This window comes from Primulina eburnea, chromosome 6 (genome assembly GCF_022965805.1).
Source record: "Primulina eburnea isolate SZY01 chromosome 6, ASM2296580v1, whole genome shotgun sequence".
NCBI lineage: Eukaryota > Viridiplantae > Streptophyta > Magnoliopsida > Lamiales > Gesneriaceae > Primulina > Primulina eburnea.
In genome coordinates, this window is record NC_133106.1 from 12,984,504 (window position 1) to 13,001,037 (window position 16,534).

Genomic DNA, 16,534 nt, shown 5'->3' on the forward strand with positions numbered 1-16,534 from the left:
GCCATGTGTGTGTAGGCATGCAATATATATATAACCTGGCACGATTTCCTTCCTATTTTCAGCACGAATTCGGCAGATACAGAGAGGGAAGCTTCATGTTTTCTTTCCACTTGTAAATTGTGATTGTGAAAGATTTAAGCATCCAAATTCAAATCCGACTTCGGTTTTGAACTCCTCTCTTCATTATCTACAAAGTGACGTAAGTTTTCTTTGATTCCAGCATGTTTTGAAATTCAGATATTGGGGAAATGAGAATATGATAGTTATATGGTGTTCTTGGCATATTGAGCATGATATAATTGTAAACGGACCAAAGAAAGGATATCATATGCATTTCTTATGAATTTCAGTATGATTTATGAATTGTTGGGATAGGATTTATTGTGTTTTGGATAAATATTGTATTGGATTATGATTAAGAATAAGATAGTGTTGATATCTGTTGAGAATTTGATTGACCGGTATCGAGAATTACGTCGTTATGCCGTCAAATTGTATCGAGATCACGTAGTGACTTGGTTATATGTTGATTTAGATTAGAAATTGATAGAGTGCGTATCCACATTTCCATTTCAGATTCGTATTGGCGACCGTGACAGCGATTCTACGACGAAAGGTATCAGTCATGTTTTGTTTGGGGAGATGTAACTCAAATAAGATATTATTTGAGTTTCCCAACCAAAATCACATACTAGTATTATTAGGTATATTGTAACATGTTTATGAATTGTGTATAGCATTATATTCAATCTTTTAACATGCTTATGCTTTGATTTCAGAATTGTATTGAAGCATGTATGATCAGTATGATATTCAGATATGAATATGATTATACGTTGTTTACATATTGATATTCATTGCATTTAAGATAGGAGAGTCTTTGACAGGCATTGTCAAATAGCTAGACGTTTCGGTGTATCTCAGCATAGGAGTAGGCATTACTCTTATTGCCGCCGTTGATACAGCTCAGACCGAAGTCTAGGAATGAGACGTTCATTACCCCGATTGGAGGGTAGGTAGTGACGTCTTATTCACACCGGGAACCCTAGAGTTCTAGTCGAGTCGAGTCGAGTCCAGACATGGTGTGATTCGCATTGCATTGCATGTGCATATGATGTCATTCATGATAGCATGTTTCATGTTTAATTGATTATATGCATGTATACATGTTTATACTGGGATTTGTTCTCACCGGTTTTCCGGCTGTTGTTATGTCTGTATGTGTGCATAACAACAGGTGGGGCAGGATCTGGGTCACGCAGAGGATGAGAGATGGACATAGCGTGGTGATCTCGGGCATAGCAGAAGAACTAGTAGTTGTACTTTTGGCATGTACTGTATTTAATTACTAGTTGTCGAATATGGTTTGGAACCAGACATATTTGTATCTTATGTTTGTATATTATGTTGTTGAGTAACATAGAGACTTCTTATGTTAGCTTTCATTTGAGTTAATGTAAAAGCAAAAATTTGACCCACTTTTTATAATAACGATCCGTTTTAATCCCAAAGAAAAGAATTAGAGCCCGGGTCCCCACAAAATCTGAATAATATCAATATACCCAGCAATACAATATCAATCAGATATCAATCTCAACACCTCATAATCAATAACAACACATTTCTGATATCATATTGGTCTAATCACAAACAAATCAACTCTGAGAATTCATAACAATTTCATACGGTATCTGTTCTTCGATCCGACTTCAATTATATACTTATCAGTATACCCAGAACACAATATATCAGTCAAATCATTATTCTTCCAATATCATAATTTCAAACGATATCAGAATTCAATGAACTTACATCTTGTTATAGCTGTCGTTGCTAGGAACGGTGCTGTACTCGGATTCAAAATCGTACGGTTGGATTTCACAAAAATCACAAATCTATGATTTAAAACTTGAGAATTCCCTCGGCTTCTCCTTTCTCTCTTTTTCATTTTCCCAAAGATTGATATGTATATATATATATATACACGTTGCATGTAAGGAGCAAGTGGCTTGTTTTTGTTTTGCATGCCGCGCGCATATGCGCGCCCAAGGTCCGCGCATATGCGCCGGATGTTCTGTCCAGCATTTCCTTTCTCGGCAGCTTGCGCATATGCGCGCACCATCACCGCGCATATGCGCGAGACCTACTGTCTCAATGCATAACAACTCGTGCATATGCACGCCTCCATCCGGCGCATATGCGCCGACTTCTCTGCCAACTCGTGCATATGCGCCAACTACTCTGGACTTCCCCTTGGCTTCTCGCATAGCTCGCGCATATGCGTGCACACTTCTCGCGCATATGCGCGAGGTCTTCTTTCACACACGCGCATATGCGCAGATCCTTGTTGTGCATATGCGCGAGGTGTTCTGCCCTCGCACATAATTCGTGTTTTCTTCCGTCTTTTCTGTTCTAATCCTTTCCATCTATAATCACTTCAATTATCATCAAATCTTTTCAAATTGTGGTAATCAAATTCTCGGGCCTTACAGCTTGAGAGCCTTTATTGATCATCAGAGAGGATGTCTATTGTTTAGATCTTGTGTTCTTATTTTTAAAAAAAAAATTGATATTTCCTGAAAAAAAAAAGAAAAAAACAATGAAAGATGTTGAAGATCTATGTAATTTTTAAGTTACATGTTGCGACCCATTTATCTCTCATAAAAATACAAATAAAAAAAAGAAAATAAAGAGAAATACATTGTACAAATTAAATAAATATTTGATCAAAAAGCATAAACTTAGTCTGATTCCGCGATGTAAAAAAAAAATAAGGAAAAAAATATATAATTAGAAAAACTGGATTTTAAATCAATGGATTTCCTATCTTTTGATTTGTTTGGCTAGTTTGCCTATCTGCATTCTGTAAACCATTTCCTAAGCATTTATCTGTATTCCAACTCCATGAGAGAAATCATTCCCATAAATTGAAACACTAATTAACCTATGAGAATATGGAGTTGAGACTCTTACTAGGAATTTCTGAAGGCCATGTACATTTAACTACCTGAAAACAAGCTTTGAATTGATCAGTTCAGATTATTTCATAAATTATAATTATAATGATCTTGATATAACTTTGACAGTTTTCAAATTTAATTTAAACACTTGGATAGTTCTGATTACATTTCTATTTAAATTAATCAATATGTTTTGTGTTGCTATTAATGCTTAAATTGCTAGGGACTAGCAATAAGCTGGTTGGGGAGTGTGATAAAGATAAAAAAATTGTATATTAATTAAATGTTTTATAATATAAATATATAATTTTTGTTTTATTAAATGTTTAAATATTATATGTTTTATAATAAATTGTATAAATTATAAGTTGTTGTGTAATTATAAGTTTTTACTATTTTTTACAGGTTCGATAAAACAAAAATAAACTTGGCGTTGCAAATGAGATTAAGATGATTCTTGGACCTGTAGAAAGTTGATGTTAATATCTACAATATTGGTGGCAAGCATGAGATAAAAATCTTCTCACAAATGGGATCAAATTAAGCAACAATTAATGTTACCAAAGAAGTGGCAGTTTTACCATGTTCTAGTATTTTGACTATATCTCTCAAATTACTTGGTCAAATGGTTAAAAAAATACCACAATTCAAACAACTCAGATATCTACATGTTTGTTTTAATGTGGAGAAGAAAATTCGGATGTGAAGATTTTCAAAAGTGACGTGTATTAAAATATTAATTTCTTGGAACACCAATGAAGACTTATGTGTAAAAAATAATATTTTATTTGTGGTTGTCTCTCAAATTTGGCTACAAATAGAGGTTCATTGTAATGTATTGAGATATCCCTCATTTTAGGAACAAACTTTTGAGTTCATAATATTTATCTCTTTGTTTTTCCTTTATTTCTTCATTTAAATATAATTAGCATGTTAAATTCATATTCAAAGTTTTACACTTTGAATAATAAGTAGCTAACTTCCCAAAGTTGAGATTAAAAGGTGAAACTCTTGGCATGATAATAAGGTTATTAAAAGATAAGAATCTATGTTTTATATTATTAAATCATTATTTATTGTTTATGTTATAATTATTCCTTTAATTATTATTATACCCTATTTATAAGTGGGAGTTTTGATTTATTGTTGTAATGCCCAAGATTTTATATCGTGTTAAATTACGATTATTAATTCTTAATCGAGACGATTATGAGAGGGCTAATCGAGACACGAATTAAAAGTTTGCATGAGAAGTTATTGGTGCGAGAGCCGAAGGTCTCGCGCATATGCGCAAAGAGTAGGCGCTCATATGCGTGAGTAGGGCAGAAGCCCATGGTGCGGAACAGAACACTAGGCGCACATGCGCGACTGTATGCGCGCACAAGCGCGAGAGGTCCAGAGAGGTTGGAGCACATGCGCGACTTAGATTCGCGCACATGCGCGAGGGTACCGGAGACTTGGCAAATTTGAGCAATGGCCTCGCGCATATTCGACGAGTAAGGGCGCGCATATGCGCGAGCCACCGTGTAGACACCCGCCGAGACATTATGTCTCGCGCATATACGCCGAGATAGGTCGCGCATATGCGCGAGACGTGCAGCACAAAGACATGAGCCACGTTTTGGGAAAGCATGCCCAGTATATATATATATATATATATATATATATATATATATATATATATATATATAAATATATATATATATACATATTAAAGGAAATCGAGGAATCAGAGCAAAAATCGAAATTTAAGGGAAAAGTCGATTCTTGATTTTAGAATTCGATTCGTGAGAAATCCGTCCGTTAGATTTTAAATACGACTTCGGTACTGTGTTCATATCAACGCAGGCTACTACAGGACGTAAGTTTTATTACGTTTTGACATGTTTTGAAATTATGATGTTGTTGGAATTGAATACACGTTATATATGTTGTTCCTGACATGTTAGACAGCGTATAATCGAAATCAGATTAAGAAACGGACTGAATATGGAATTGTTATGATTTTCAGAATGAGATTGACTAGAATTGGTGTCAGATTTGTACGGTGGTTGATTGAAAATTATTGGAATTAGTAGATATTGGTTTGGTATCACCGATATCGAAGGATTGTACTATTGTACTGTCAGAATTTGGTAAAACAGAGATGTCGTGATTTGATTAGAATATTGACACAGTATATTGATATTGTCATTGTAAGATTGAACAGTGACAGACTTTGAGTAAAGACTTCGATTGTATCAGCGACAGCAAGAAAGGTATAAATAAATGTTGATTCGGGATTGCACAACTCGAGTTAGATTTGACTTGAGTTTCCCAAAATCACATACTTTATTTTATTGCATTGATATTTGCAAATTATCAGATTGATATGTTTAGTCTATTGAATGATAGCAGAGCCAGAGTTTGAATCTAGGGCAGATCAGCCTTGCTAGGGAAAAACCGCCGAGTCTTTGTCAAAACCGCGAAGACTCTAGACTTACTGTGTATCGATGAGCTTAAATGTAGATCGACTTCTATTGTAGACATTCGATACAGCATGCCGAGGTCTAAATTATATCGGGATCCCTAGATTAGAAATAAGTTGAGATAAGATAACAAGTCGTTGACTTAAATACAGACTCGTATTGGTTCATGTAGTCAGATTGGATACATGTTTTAATGATTTTTTATGCTTTTATATATATTTTATATGATTGCATTGATACATTGTTTATACTGGGATATTTATATCTCACCGGAGTTATCTGGCTGTTGTTTTGTCTGTATGTGTGCATGGCATTAGGTGGGACAGGTTCAGGATCACAGAGGTGAAGAAAGATCGAGATTAGAGTGGTGATTCCGGACTTGGATATAGATAGGTTTTATTACTTGATTGTAGTAGTTGAACCTAGTTTTGAACCAGATGCATGTTATACAGGATTTGTATTATTATACTGGTTTGTATAATAGAATAATTCCATTACCTTCCGCATTTTAAAAAAAATGTAGACCCTGTTTATTCTAATTGATTAAATAAGTCCCAATGACGATTAAGAAGATGATTAGCATCCGGGTCCCCACAACAGGTGGTATCAGAGCGATAGATCTTTTAGATTAAGATAGAATAAGCTAGTGAGCGGGGTTGATTGAGGTTTTCTTTCCTGCTTTTGAATGCTAGCATGTCTTACTGCTTTAATACATGTTACTTGCTTATCTGATTTGATATAGTAATATGTTTTATTGAGATTGGATCAGCACCGATTCTAGATCAGCAGTAAGATGATCAGAGGAGGATTTAAACGGAATTGTGATATTTGTTACTAATCTATTTGATTATCTGATATGCCTCCCAGACGAATCCCAGAACAGGGAAGTACATCAAATACTCCAATGGATGTCACCCCGACTCCAATGGAAACATTACTGAAACAATTTCAATCATTTCACCCGCCATCTTTGAAACGAACAGAGAACGCTGTGGAGTGCGAGAGTTGGCTTGATGATATTGAAATGCTGTTTGAATCATTAGAGTATACAGATGATAGACGAGTTCGGCTGATTGGACACCAGTTACACGATGTTGCAAAGAACTGGTGGATTACGATAAAGAGGGCCTTGGAGCATAGAGGTACGACTATCACCTGGAATGCATTTAGAACTGAATTTTACCAACGATTCTTTCAAGTGTCATACCGAAAGGACAAAGGGGCGGAGTTTGCCAATTTAAAGCAGGGACAGATGAACATAGAAGAGTACGTGTCAAAGTTCTCCACCTTGTTGAAATTTACTCCACATGTGGCTGACAGCGAGGAAGCTACTACTGACCAGTTCATCAATGGCTTGAACGTAGAGATTTTCACATTGGTGAACACAGGGAGACCGAATAATTTTACGGACGCCCTGAACAGATCTAAGGGAGCAGAAGCCGGTCTGATGAGACAGAAAGGTGCTTCATTTGTGCCTCCAGCACCGAGACCACAGCAACCACCTCCCAGATTTGAGGGTGGCAGCAGCAGTGGAGGGAAGAAGGAATTTTTGAAAGCCAAAGGAAAACAATTTAAGAAATCGGGCAGTAGTTCTTCCAGCTCCGGTGGTTCCAGACAGAGCCAGAGTTACACTAGAGTTTATTGCAAGACTTGCGGAGGAAGACATGCAACTGAGCAATGCTAGAGAGTGACTGGTAGTTGCAACATTTGTAAACAGCCGGGACACTTTGCTAAAGTGTGTCCACAGAGAGGTTCTCAAAGATCTCAGGGAGCCGAGTCATCGGGATCAGCAGCACAGACTCAGAGACGATCAGCTGCTGTTCACACATTCCAGCCAGCACCAGCTCACTCACAGCAGAGGCCAGGAGGTAGCCAGACTGTTAGCCAGCCTCCTAGACAGCAGGCCAGAGTATTCTCTTTGACAGAGGAGCAGGCCCAGGAAGCACCAGATGACGTTGTGGCAGGTAACTGTTCTTTATGTGGTTACCCTGATTATGTATTGATTGATACCGGTGCTTCACATACATTTATTTCTGAATGATTTGCATTAAGTCATGCATTGCCTGTAGAGTCTTTAGCTGCTGTAGTGTCTGTCTCTTCGCCTTTGAGGACAGGTTTGATATCTGTAAATTCTGTTAAGCATTGTGTACTACAATATGACGGGCGTGAGTTTGCTGACGTCTTTCAAGACGAGATTTCGGGATTACCTCCAGTTAGAGAGATAGATTTCAGGATTGAATTGATGCTAGGTACAGTGCCGATTTCTAGAGCTCCGTACAGAATGGCACCAGTTGAATTGAGAGAATTGAAGAATCAGCCTGAAGACTTACTGGCAAAGGGGTACATCAGACCGAGTGTTTCTCCTTGGGGTGCTCCAGTATTGTTTGTAAGAAAGAAAGACGGTTCGATGAGACTCTGCATCGACTATCACCAACTGAACAAGGCAACGATAAAGAATAAATATCCTTTGCCTCGTATTGATGATTTATTTGATCAGTTGCAGGGTTTTTCCGTATATTCCAAAATTGATTTAAGATCGGGATATCATCAGCTGAGAGTCAGAGATTCTGATATCTCAAAGACAACATTCAGAACCAGGTATGGACACTATGAATTTGTTGTCATGCCATTTGGTTTGACGAATGCTCCAGCTGTGTTTATGGGATTGATGAACCGTATCTTCCAGAAATATCTCGATGATTTTGTGATTATTTTCATCGATGATATTTTGATTTATTCGAAGAATATGAGTGAGCATGCTGAGCATTTAAGAATTGTGTTGCGAATTTTAAGAGCTGAGAAATTATATGCTAAACTGTCGAAATGTGAGTTTTGATTAAGACAGGTAGTATTTCTGGGTCATATTATATCCGGAGATGGGATATCAGTGGATCCTAGTAAAGTGGAAGCTGTGATTTCTTGGCCAAGACCGACGTCCGTGCCCGAAATTCGAAGTTTTATGGGTTTAGCGGGATATTACCGTCGTTTCATTAAAGATTTCTCGAGTATAGCTAAACCAATTACTCAGCTGACTCAGAAGAATGCTCCATTTGTTTGGTCTGAAGAATGCGAGACTAGTTTCCTAGAGTTGAAGAAGAGATTGACCAGTGCTGAAACACCCCACTACTTAACACATTTTAAATTCAGAAATAACCTGACATCAGCGGAAGCATTTATCTTTAAAATAAAATATACTGTATATACATTGCAAACATTATCTTACAATACATACAATACATAATCTCAAACATCTAATTCAAATACCATTATTACATATAATAAAATACTTGCTATTTTTAAAACTTTAAATGTTCATCACACCCCAATAAAATCATTAACATATTCAAATAAAACTTTTCCAATACAGTAGCTATATGACTTCTTCCCCTTGGAAAATCTGCTTCAAATCTTTTTATTACCTGCATCACATGACATTAACTGAAATGAGATAAAACTCAGTAAGTAGAGACCTTTACATAACAAATACATATTTATATGGCTTGGCTTGAAACATTGCAATGGCAATAAACATTGAATAATACCATCTTCGAAGAACAATAATGATAAAATCGATATAGATGGTATATCATAACATGAATTAAAGGAAATGAAACAATAGCTCAATGATCTGTAATCTGTGAATGTTATCTCTGTTAATATATATAAATATATATCGGACTGTGAGAGATAACCATGAGAGGAAATGATAATCTGTAACTTGTAATCTGTGACCTGTGAATGTTATCTCTGTTAATATATATAAATATATATCGGACTGTGAGAGATAAACTATGGATAGTATCTCTGTGATATATGAAAATATATACCAGACTGTGAGAGATACTCTTCATGTGATTGGCCAATGACATGCATGAATTACTATCATTCCTTGAATTGTAGCATATGAAATTCATTTGGACAATTGAACAAACACTTGATAGGCACAATAGCTTGCTAGCTTCTTTATCAATGAAATCAATAAAATTCTTGGATCAATGAATATATATCAACAAATATGGCAATAACATGTCCATTAAAGAAGCTAGACATCAATAAAAATGGCTTGGATACATATATATCATGTGAGCACAAGGAATAGCCTCTACTTACAACCCAATCAACACTTGGTGGCAAAGATGACCTCAAAAGAATCCCTACAACAATAAACACCAAAAAATCTATGAATTAACACCATATATACATAGATCCAAAAAGTCAACTCAAACCTTCAACCCAACAATTCCTTGCAAAACCAAAGAATAACTAAGATCTTACCTTGTAGCTTGCACCTAGACTAGGAGATGCTAAGATTTCCTCAAAAATCCTTGAACTTGGTTGAAGATTTGGAAGAGAATTTTGGGGAAGAAGATGAGAAGGAAGCGTATGAGAGAGAAGAAGAAATGAAGGAATGAAGATAAATCTCAAAACCAAGCATAAAAATCAATCCCCAAGCTTAAAATCGTGATTTGAAATAACACTTTCATCAAATAATGCAGGGCAGCGCACCCGCGCTCGACTGGGCAGCGCTGGTGCGCAGGCAGCGCACCCGCGCTGCACATAGCAGCGCGGGTGCGCTGCCTGTGCGCGGGTGCGGCGCTGCTGCCGCATAGGCAGCGCACCGCGCTGTATATAGCAGCGCGGATACGGCCTGCTGCCGCACAGGCAGCGCCCCTGCGCTGCCAGGTGCGACGCTGCTGCACCCGAGCGCTACTCCTCCGACACGAACTCCTAAAAACATCCTTTCTTGACTTAATATCCAACCTTTTCTTATTCCACTAAATTCTTATGAATTATAACAACCAAACTCCTTCCATAATCAAGCATAAAACATCTCCCAAAACTTGATCATATCAATATATGAATATCCCTTAACCATAACACATGAAATCAATGATCATAGCACAATAAAAACTTGGGATATTACAATCTCCCCTCCTTAAAAAAAATTTCGTCCCCGAAATTACCTACTTTCGAATAGATTAGGATAACGTTGCTTCATCTCCTCTTCCGGTTCCCACGTGGTCTCTTCAATCACTTGATTTCTCCATAGAACTTTGACAATGCCAATTTCTTTGTTCCTTAACACCTTAACTTTACGATCAAGAATTTGAACCGGCATTTCATCATAACTTAGGTTATGCAAAAGCTCCAATGACTCGTACCGAAGAACATGAGATGGATTCGCAAGATACTTACGAAGCATAGATACATGAAATACATTATGAATTCGGTCCAAGTCCGGTGGCAATGCAAGACGATAGGCTCGGTCTCCAATCTTATCTAGAATTTCAAATGGTCCAATGTATCGAGGACTTAACTTACCTTTCTTGCCAAATCTCATAACTCCTTTTAGAGGAGCTATCTTGATAAAAACATGATCACCAACCTCAAATGCCAAAGGCCATCTTCTCACATCGGCATAACTTTTCTGTCTAGACTGAGCTGTCTTCATTCTTTCTTGAATTAACGCCACAACTTCTGCTGTTTGTTGAATCAACTCAGGGCCCAACATCTTTCTTTCACCTACCTCTTCCCAATACAAAGGAGATCTACACTTTCTTCCATATAAGGCTTCATAAGGTGCTAAGCCAATGGAATACTGATAACTATTATTATACGTGAATTCAACCAATGGCAACTTGGAATCCCAACTTCCAGGGAAATCAATTGTGCAAGCTCTTAACATATCCTCAAGAATTTGAATTACTCTTTCTGATTGTCCATCGCTTTGAGGATGGTAGGCGGTGCTAAAGGCTAACTTCGTGCCCAAACCTCGATGTAAACTTTTCCAAAACTCTGATGTAAATCTTGGATCACGATCTGACACTATAGATACCGGTATACCATGAAGTCTCACAATTTCTTGAATATATACCTCGGCATATTGATTCATAGAATATGTTGTCTTGACAGGAAGAAAATGCGATGACTTGGTCAATCGATCTACAATCACCCAAATAGAATTGAAACCTTTCTGAGTCCTTGGCAATCCAACCACAAAATCCATTGTGATGTGTTCCCATTTCCATTGCGGTATAGGCAAAGATTGCAATAATCCCGCCGGTCTTTGGTGTTCAATCTTAACCTGCTGACAGGTTAGACATTCAGAAACAAATAATGTAATATCTTTCTTCATACCTGGCCACCAATAAAGACGTCGAAGATCTTGGTACATCTTAGTACGACCAGGATGTACAGAGTATGGCGCCGTATGAGCTTCTATGAGTACATCTCTTCGAATGTTATCACCTATAGGAACACATATTTTACCTCGAAAGGTCATCAAACCATCACGATTCAATCCAAATTCAGAAACTCCTGTTAATTCATTACTCCTTTTTAACTTCAAAAACTGAACATCGGACTGTTGTTCTTTCAAAATTCGATCAAACAAAGTTGAGCGGAGAACTAATGTAGATAATTGAGCCAGTGTCCCTGAAGATACCAAATTTATCTCATTCCTTTGCAAATCAAGGAACAAAGGTTTAGAAATTCTGAACTTGACTTGCGACTCAAAGCATCTGCAACTACATTAGCTTTACCAGGATGATAGCTAATGTGCAATCATAATCCTTGACAAGTTCTAACCATCTCCGCTGCCGCATATTCAATTCTTTCTGTGAAAACAAATAACTCAAACTTTTGTGATCCGTAAAAATTTCACATTTTTCGCCATAAAGATAGTGTCGCCAAATCTTTAACGCAAACACCACAGCTGCTAACTCCAAATCATGAGTAGAATAATTTTTCTCGTAGTCCTTCAACTGACGAGAAGCATAAGCTATCACTTTCCCATGCTGCATCAGTACAGCACCTAACCCCAATTTTGAAGCATCTGAATAGACAACAAAATCTTCAGTACCACAAGGAAGTACTAACACAGGGGCAGAAGTCAACTTATCTTTCAACTCTTGAAATGCTTGTTGACATGCTATAGTCCACTCAAACTTGACTGACTTACGAGTTAAACTCGTCAATGGCAATGCTATCTTTGAGAAGTTCTCTATAAATCTTCGATAATATCCTGCTAAACCCAGAAAACTTCTCACCTCTGAAACTGTCCTTGGAATGGACCATTGCATAATAGACTCAATCTTGGAAGGATCTACAGAGATTCCTTCTTTAGAAACAATATGACCCAAAAACGCCACTTGTTACCAAAATTCACATTTCTTGAACTTTGCATATAATTGTTTTTCCCTCAACAATTTCAACACAATCCTCAAATGATCTCTATGAAGTTATCGTGTCTTAGAATAAATCAAAATGTCATCGATAAAAACAATGACAAATGTATCCAAATACGGCGTAAAGACACGATTCATTAAATCCATAAACACTGAAGGAGCATTGGTTAATCCAAAAGACATCACCAAAAATTCATAATGTCCATACCTCGTTCTAAAAGCAGCCTTTGGTATATCCTCATTTCTCACCTTTAATTGATGATATCCAGACCGGAGATCAATCTTCGAGAACACTGTTGCTCCTTGCAATTGATCAAAAAGATCATCTATCCTTGGCAAAGGATATTTATTCTTAATAGTTACCTTGTTCAGTTCCCGATAGTCAATACATAATCGCAATGATCCATCCTTCTTTTTCACGAATAACACTGGAGCTCCCCAAGGTGAGAAACTAGGACGGATGAAACCTTTATCTAATAGCTCCTGCAATTGATTCTTTAATTCTTTCATTTCAGTAGGAGCCAATCTGTATGGAGCCTTAGAAATTGGGGCTGTACCTGGAATTAAATCAATAACAAACTCTACTTCTCGATCAGGTGGTAATCCAGGTACATCCTCCTCAAATACATCAGGATAATCCTAAACCACGTCAATGTCCTGTAATTGTATTCTACTTTCCTTTCATGTATCCAAAACTGAAGATAAGTAACCAACACAGCCCTTGTGCAACAATTTAGTGGCTTGAAGACAAGAAATAATAGGGATACTTAATGAAGAGTTAACACCAACAAATAAATCCTTCTCATAATCAATTGCTAAAAATTTTACAGTCTTGCTAACACAGTTAATCACAGCACGATAAGCAGACAACCAATCCATACCCAATATCACATCAAATGCAACCATTGTAATTACAATTAAATCTGCATACAACAATCTGGATCCCATCAACACAGGACAAGCCTTAAACATACTATTTGTCCAAATTTCTCCAGAAGGCAACACAATATTAAATTCAATAGGCACCACAGTAGGTTTAACAGATATAGTATGCATAAACTCCTCAGATATAAAAGAATGTGTTGCACCAGTATCAATTAAGGTAAGTGCTTCTTTGCCCAAAATGAAAATATTACCTGATATGACTGAAGCATCAGGATTTACGCCCTCTTTTGTGATCGTAAAGATTCTTCCCTGAACTTTTCCTTTTCCAAACGAAAGAGGACAATTATATACTGTGTGTCCCATTTCCTTACATCTATAGCAACGACCACTTCCGATTAAACATTCTCCTTTGTGTGGCTTTCCACACTTGGGACACAATGGTCGTTCACTATCTGTAGGAGGCAAAGGAAGCCTACTACGCTGCTCCATCTTGCCTTTGCCTTTATAACCTCCTCGAACATTTACACTTGAACCCTGACCTTTAGCTTGAAAAACTTGTCTCCTCAACTGTCTTTCCTTCTCTATCTCTTGCTCATCATGTTCAGCAAGTAAGGCTCTTTCCACAATTTCTTGATATGTCACCACCTTGGACATATGCACATCCCTTATAATTTCGGGCTTCAACCCACGAAGAAAGTGTTCATCTTTATCCTTGTCATTCTCGGCAATAAACGGAACAAATACACAACCTTCTTCAAATTTCAATATGTACTCAGCAACAGACAAAGAAGCCTGTCTTAACTCAAGAAATTCTTTCACCTTCTTGGCCTTAATTTCCCTTGAAAAATATTTGGCATGAAATAAATCTTTAAACTCGTTCCACTTCAGTTCTTTTGCATTAATAGTCACTTTGGTGGCTTCCCACCAAATACGAGCAGCCTTGACCAACATAAACACAGCACAACCAACCTTCTCTTGATCAGCGAATTTCAAATAGTCGAAGATAGCTTCCAAAGCTTTGACCCATTCTAGTGCTACTAATGGATCAGGACCACCAATAAATTCAGGAGGGTTCATCCGCCTGAAACGATCATAAGCACCATTTTCAGAACTATTTGTCGTGCCTTGAACTCTTTCTTGAACTTGACCTTGGATCGTCGTTTGCATAGTCAATAACTTTTGAATCTGTTCACCATGAACCTTAGCTTGCTCTTGTAATAACTTAGTGAATTCATCTACTACACGAGTAGTCTTGTCTGTGGGAGGGGTACTATCATCCCCTTCAACATTCTTACGCTTTGGAGGCATTTCCTATACATATGCTCACGTTAACATGGATAGGATGAAAGAATACGTCAATGGCAATGAAATAGAATCAACTGTCAATGTTAAAATCAATAGATGCAGGATCGAAAACATACCAGATTGTCCTAGGCAGAAGAAGTCATATATGGTCCAAAGAACTTTGCTCTGATACCAATTGAAACACCCCACTACTTAACACATTTTAAATTCAGAAATAACCTGACATCATCGGAAGCATTTATCTTTAAAATAAAATATACTGTATATACATTGCAAACATTATCTAACAATACATACAATACATAATCTCAAACATCTAATTCAAATACCATTATTACATATAATAAAATACTTGCTATTTTTAAAACTTTAAATGTTCATCACACCCCAATAAAATCATTAACATATTCAAATAAAACTTTTCCAATACAGTAGCTATATGACTTCTTCCCCTTGGACAATCTGCTTCAAATCTTTTTATTACCTGCATCACATGACATTAACTGAAATGAGATAAAACTCAGTAAGTAGAGAACTTTACATAACAAATACATATTTATATGGCTTGGCTTGAAACATTGCAATGGCAATAAACATTGAATAATACCATCTTCGAAGAACAATAATGATAAAATCGATATAGATGGTATATCATAACATGAATTAAAGGAAATGAAACAATAGCTCAATGATATGTAATCTGTGAATGTTATCTCTGTTAATATATATAAATATATATCGGACTGTGAGAGATAACCATGAGAGGAAATGATAGTCTGTAACTTGTAATCTGTGACCTGTGAATGTTATCTCTGTTAATATATATAAATATATATCGGACTGTGAGAGATAACCTATGGATAGTAGCTCTGTGATATATGAAAATATATACCAGACTGTGAGAGATACTCTTCATGTGATTGGCCAATGACATGCATGAATTACTATCATTCCTTGAATTGTAGCATATGAAATTCATTTGGACAATTGAACAAACACTTGATAGGCACAATAGCTTGCTAGCTTCTTTATCAATGAAATCAATAAAATTCTTGGATCAATGAATATATATCAACAAATATGGCAATAACATGTCCATTAAAGAAGCTAGTCATCAATAAAAATGGCTTGGATACATATATATCATGTGAGCACAAGGAATAGCCTCTAATTACAACCCAATCAACACTTGGTGGCAAAGATGACCTCAAAAGAATCCCTACAACAATAAACACCAAAAAATCTATGAATTAACACCATATATACATAGATCCAAAAAGTCAACTCAAACCTTCAACCCAACAATTCCTTGCAAAACCAAAGAATAACTTAGATCTTACCTTGTAGCTTGCACCTAGACTAGGAGATGCTAAGATTTCTCAAAAATCCTTGAACTTGGTTGAAGATTTGGAAGAGAATTTTGGGGAAGAAGATGAGAAGGAAGCGTATGAGAGAGGAGGAATGAAGGAATGAAGATAAATCTCAAAACCAAGCATAAAAATCAATCCCCAAGCTTAAAATCGTGATTTGAAATAACACTTTCGTCAAATAATGCAGGGCAGCGCACCCGCGAGCGCTGCCCCGCGCAGGCAGCGCACCCGCGCCGCACAGGCAGCAGAGGCAGCGCAGGTGCGGCCTGCCCTCGGCCAGGCAGCGTAGGGCAGCGCAGGTGCGGCGCTGCTGCACCCGAGCGCTACTCCTCCGACACGAACTCCTAAAAACATCCTTT

General features: G+C 37.1%; 1 protein-coding gene and 1 long non-coding RNA gene across 2 annotated transcripts; both read right to left on the reverse strand.

The window, feature by feature from the left end:
• Positions 1 to 13,296: 13,296 nt before the first annotated feature.
• Positions 13,297 to 14,808, reverse strand: LOC140835327 (uncharacterized). Its single transcript, XM_073200818.1, has one exon. The coding sequence runs from the start codon at positions 14,806 to 14,808 to the stop codon at positions 13,297 to 13,299; it is 1,512 nt and encodes a 503-aa protein (XP_073056919.1).
• A 355-nt stretch (positions 14,809 to 15,163) lies between these two features.
• On the reverse strand, positions 15,164 to 16,238 carry LOC140833648 (uncharacterized). Its single transcript, XR_012118515.1, has 3 exons — positions 16,146 to 16,238; positions 15,981 to 16,024; positions 15,164 to 15,289 (listed from the first exon to the last, which is right to left on the reverse strand). It is a non-coding gene; the product is annotated as an uncharacterized lncRNA (long non-coding RNA).
• Positions 16,239 to 16,534: the final 296 nt, after the last annotated feature.

Coding starts and splice junctions, on each gene's coding strand:
- LOC140835327 (XM_073200818.1), bottom strand. CDS start 14,808: ATGCCTCCAAAGCGTAAGAATGTTGAAGGGGATGATAGTACCCCTCCC.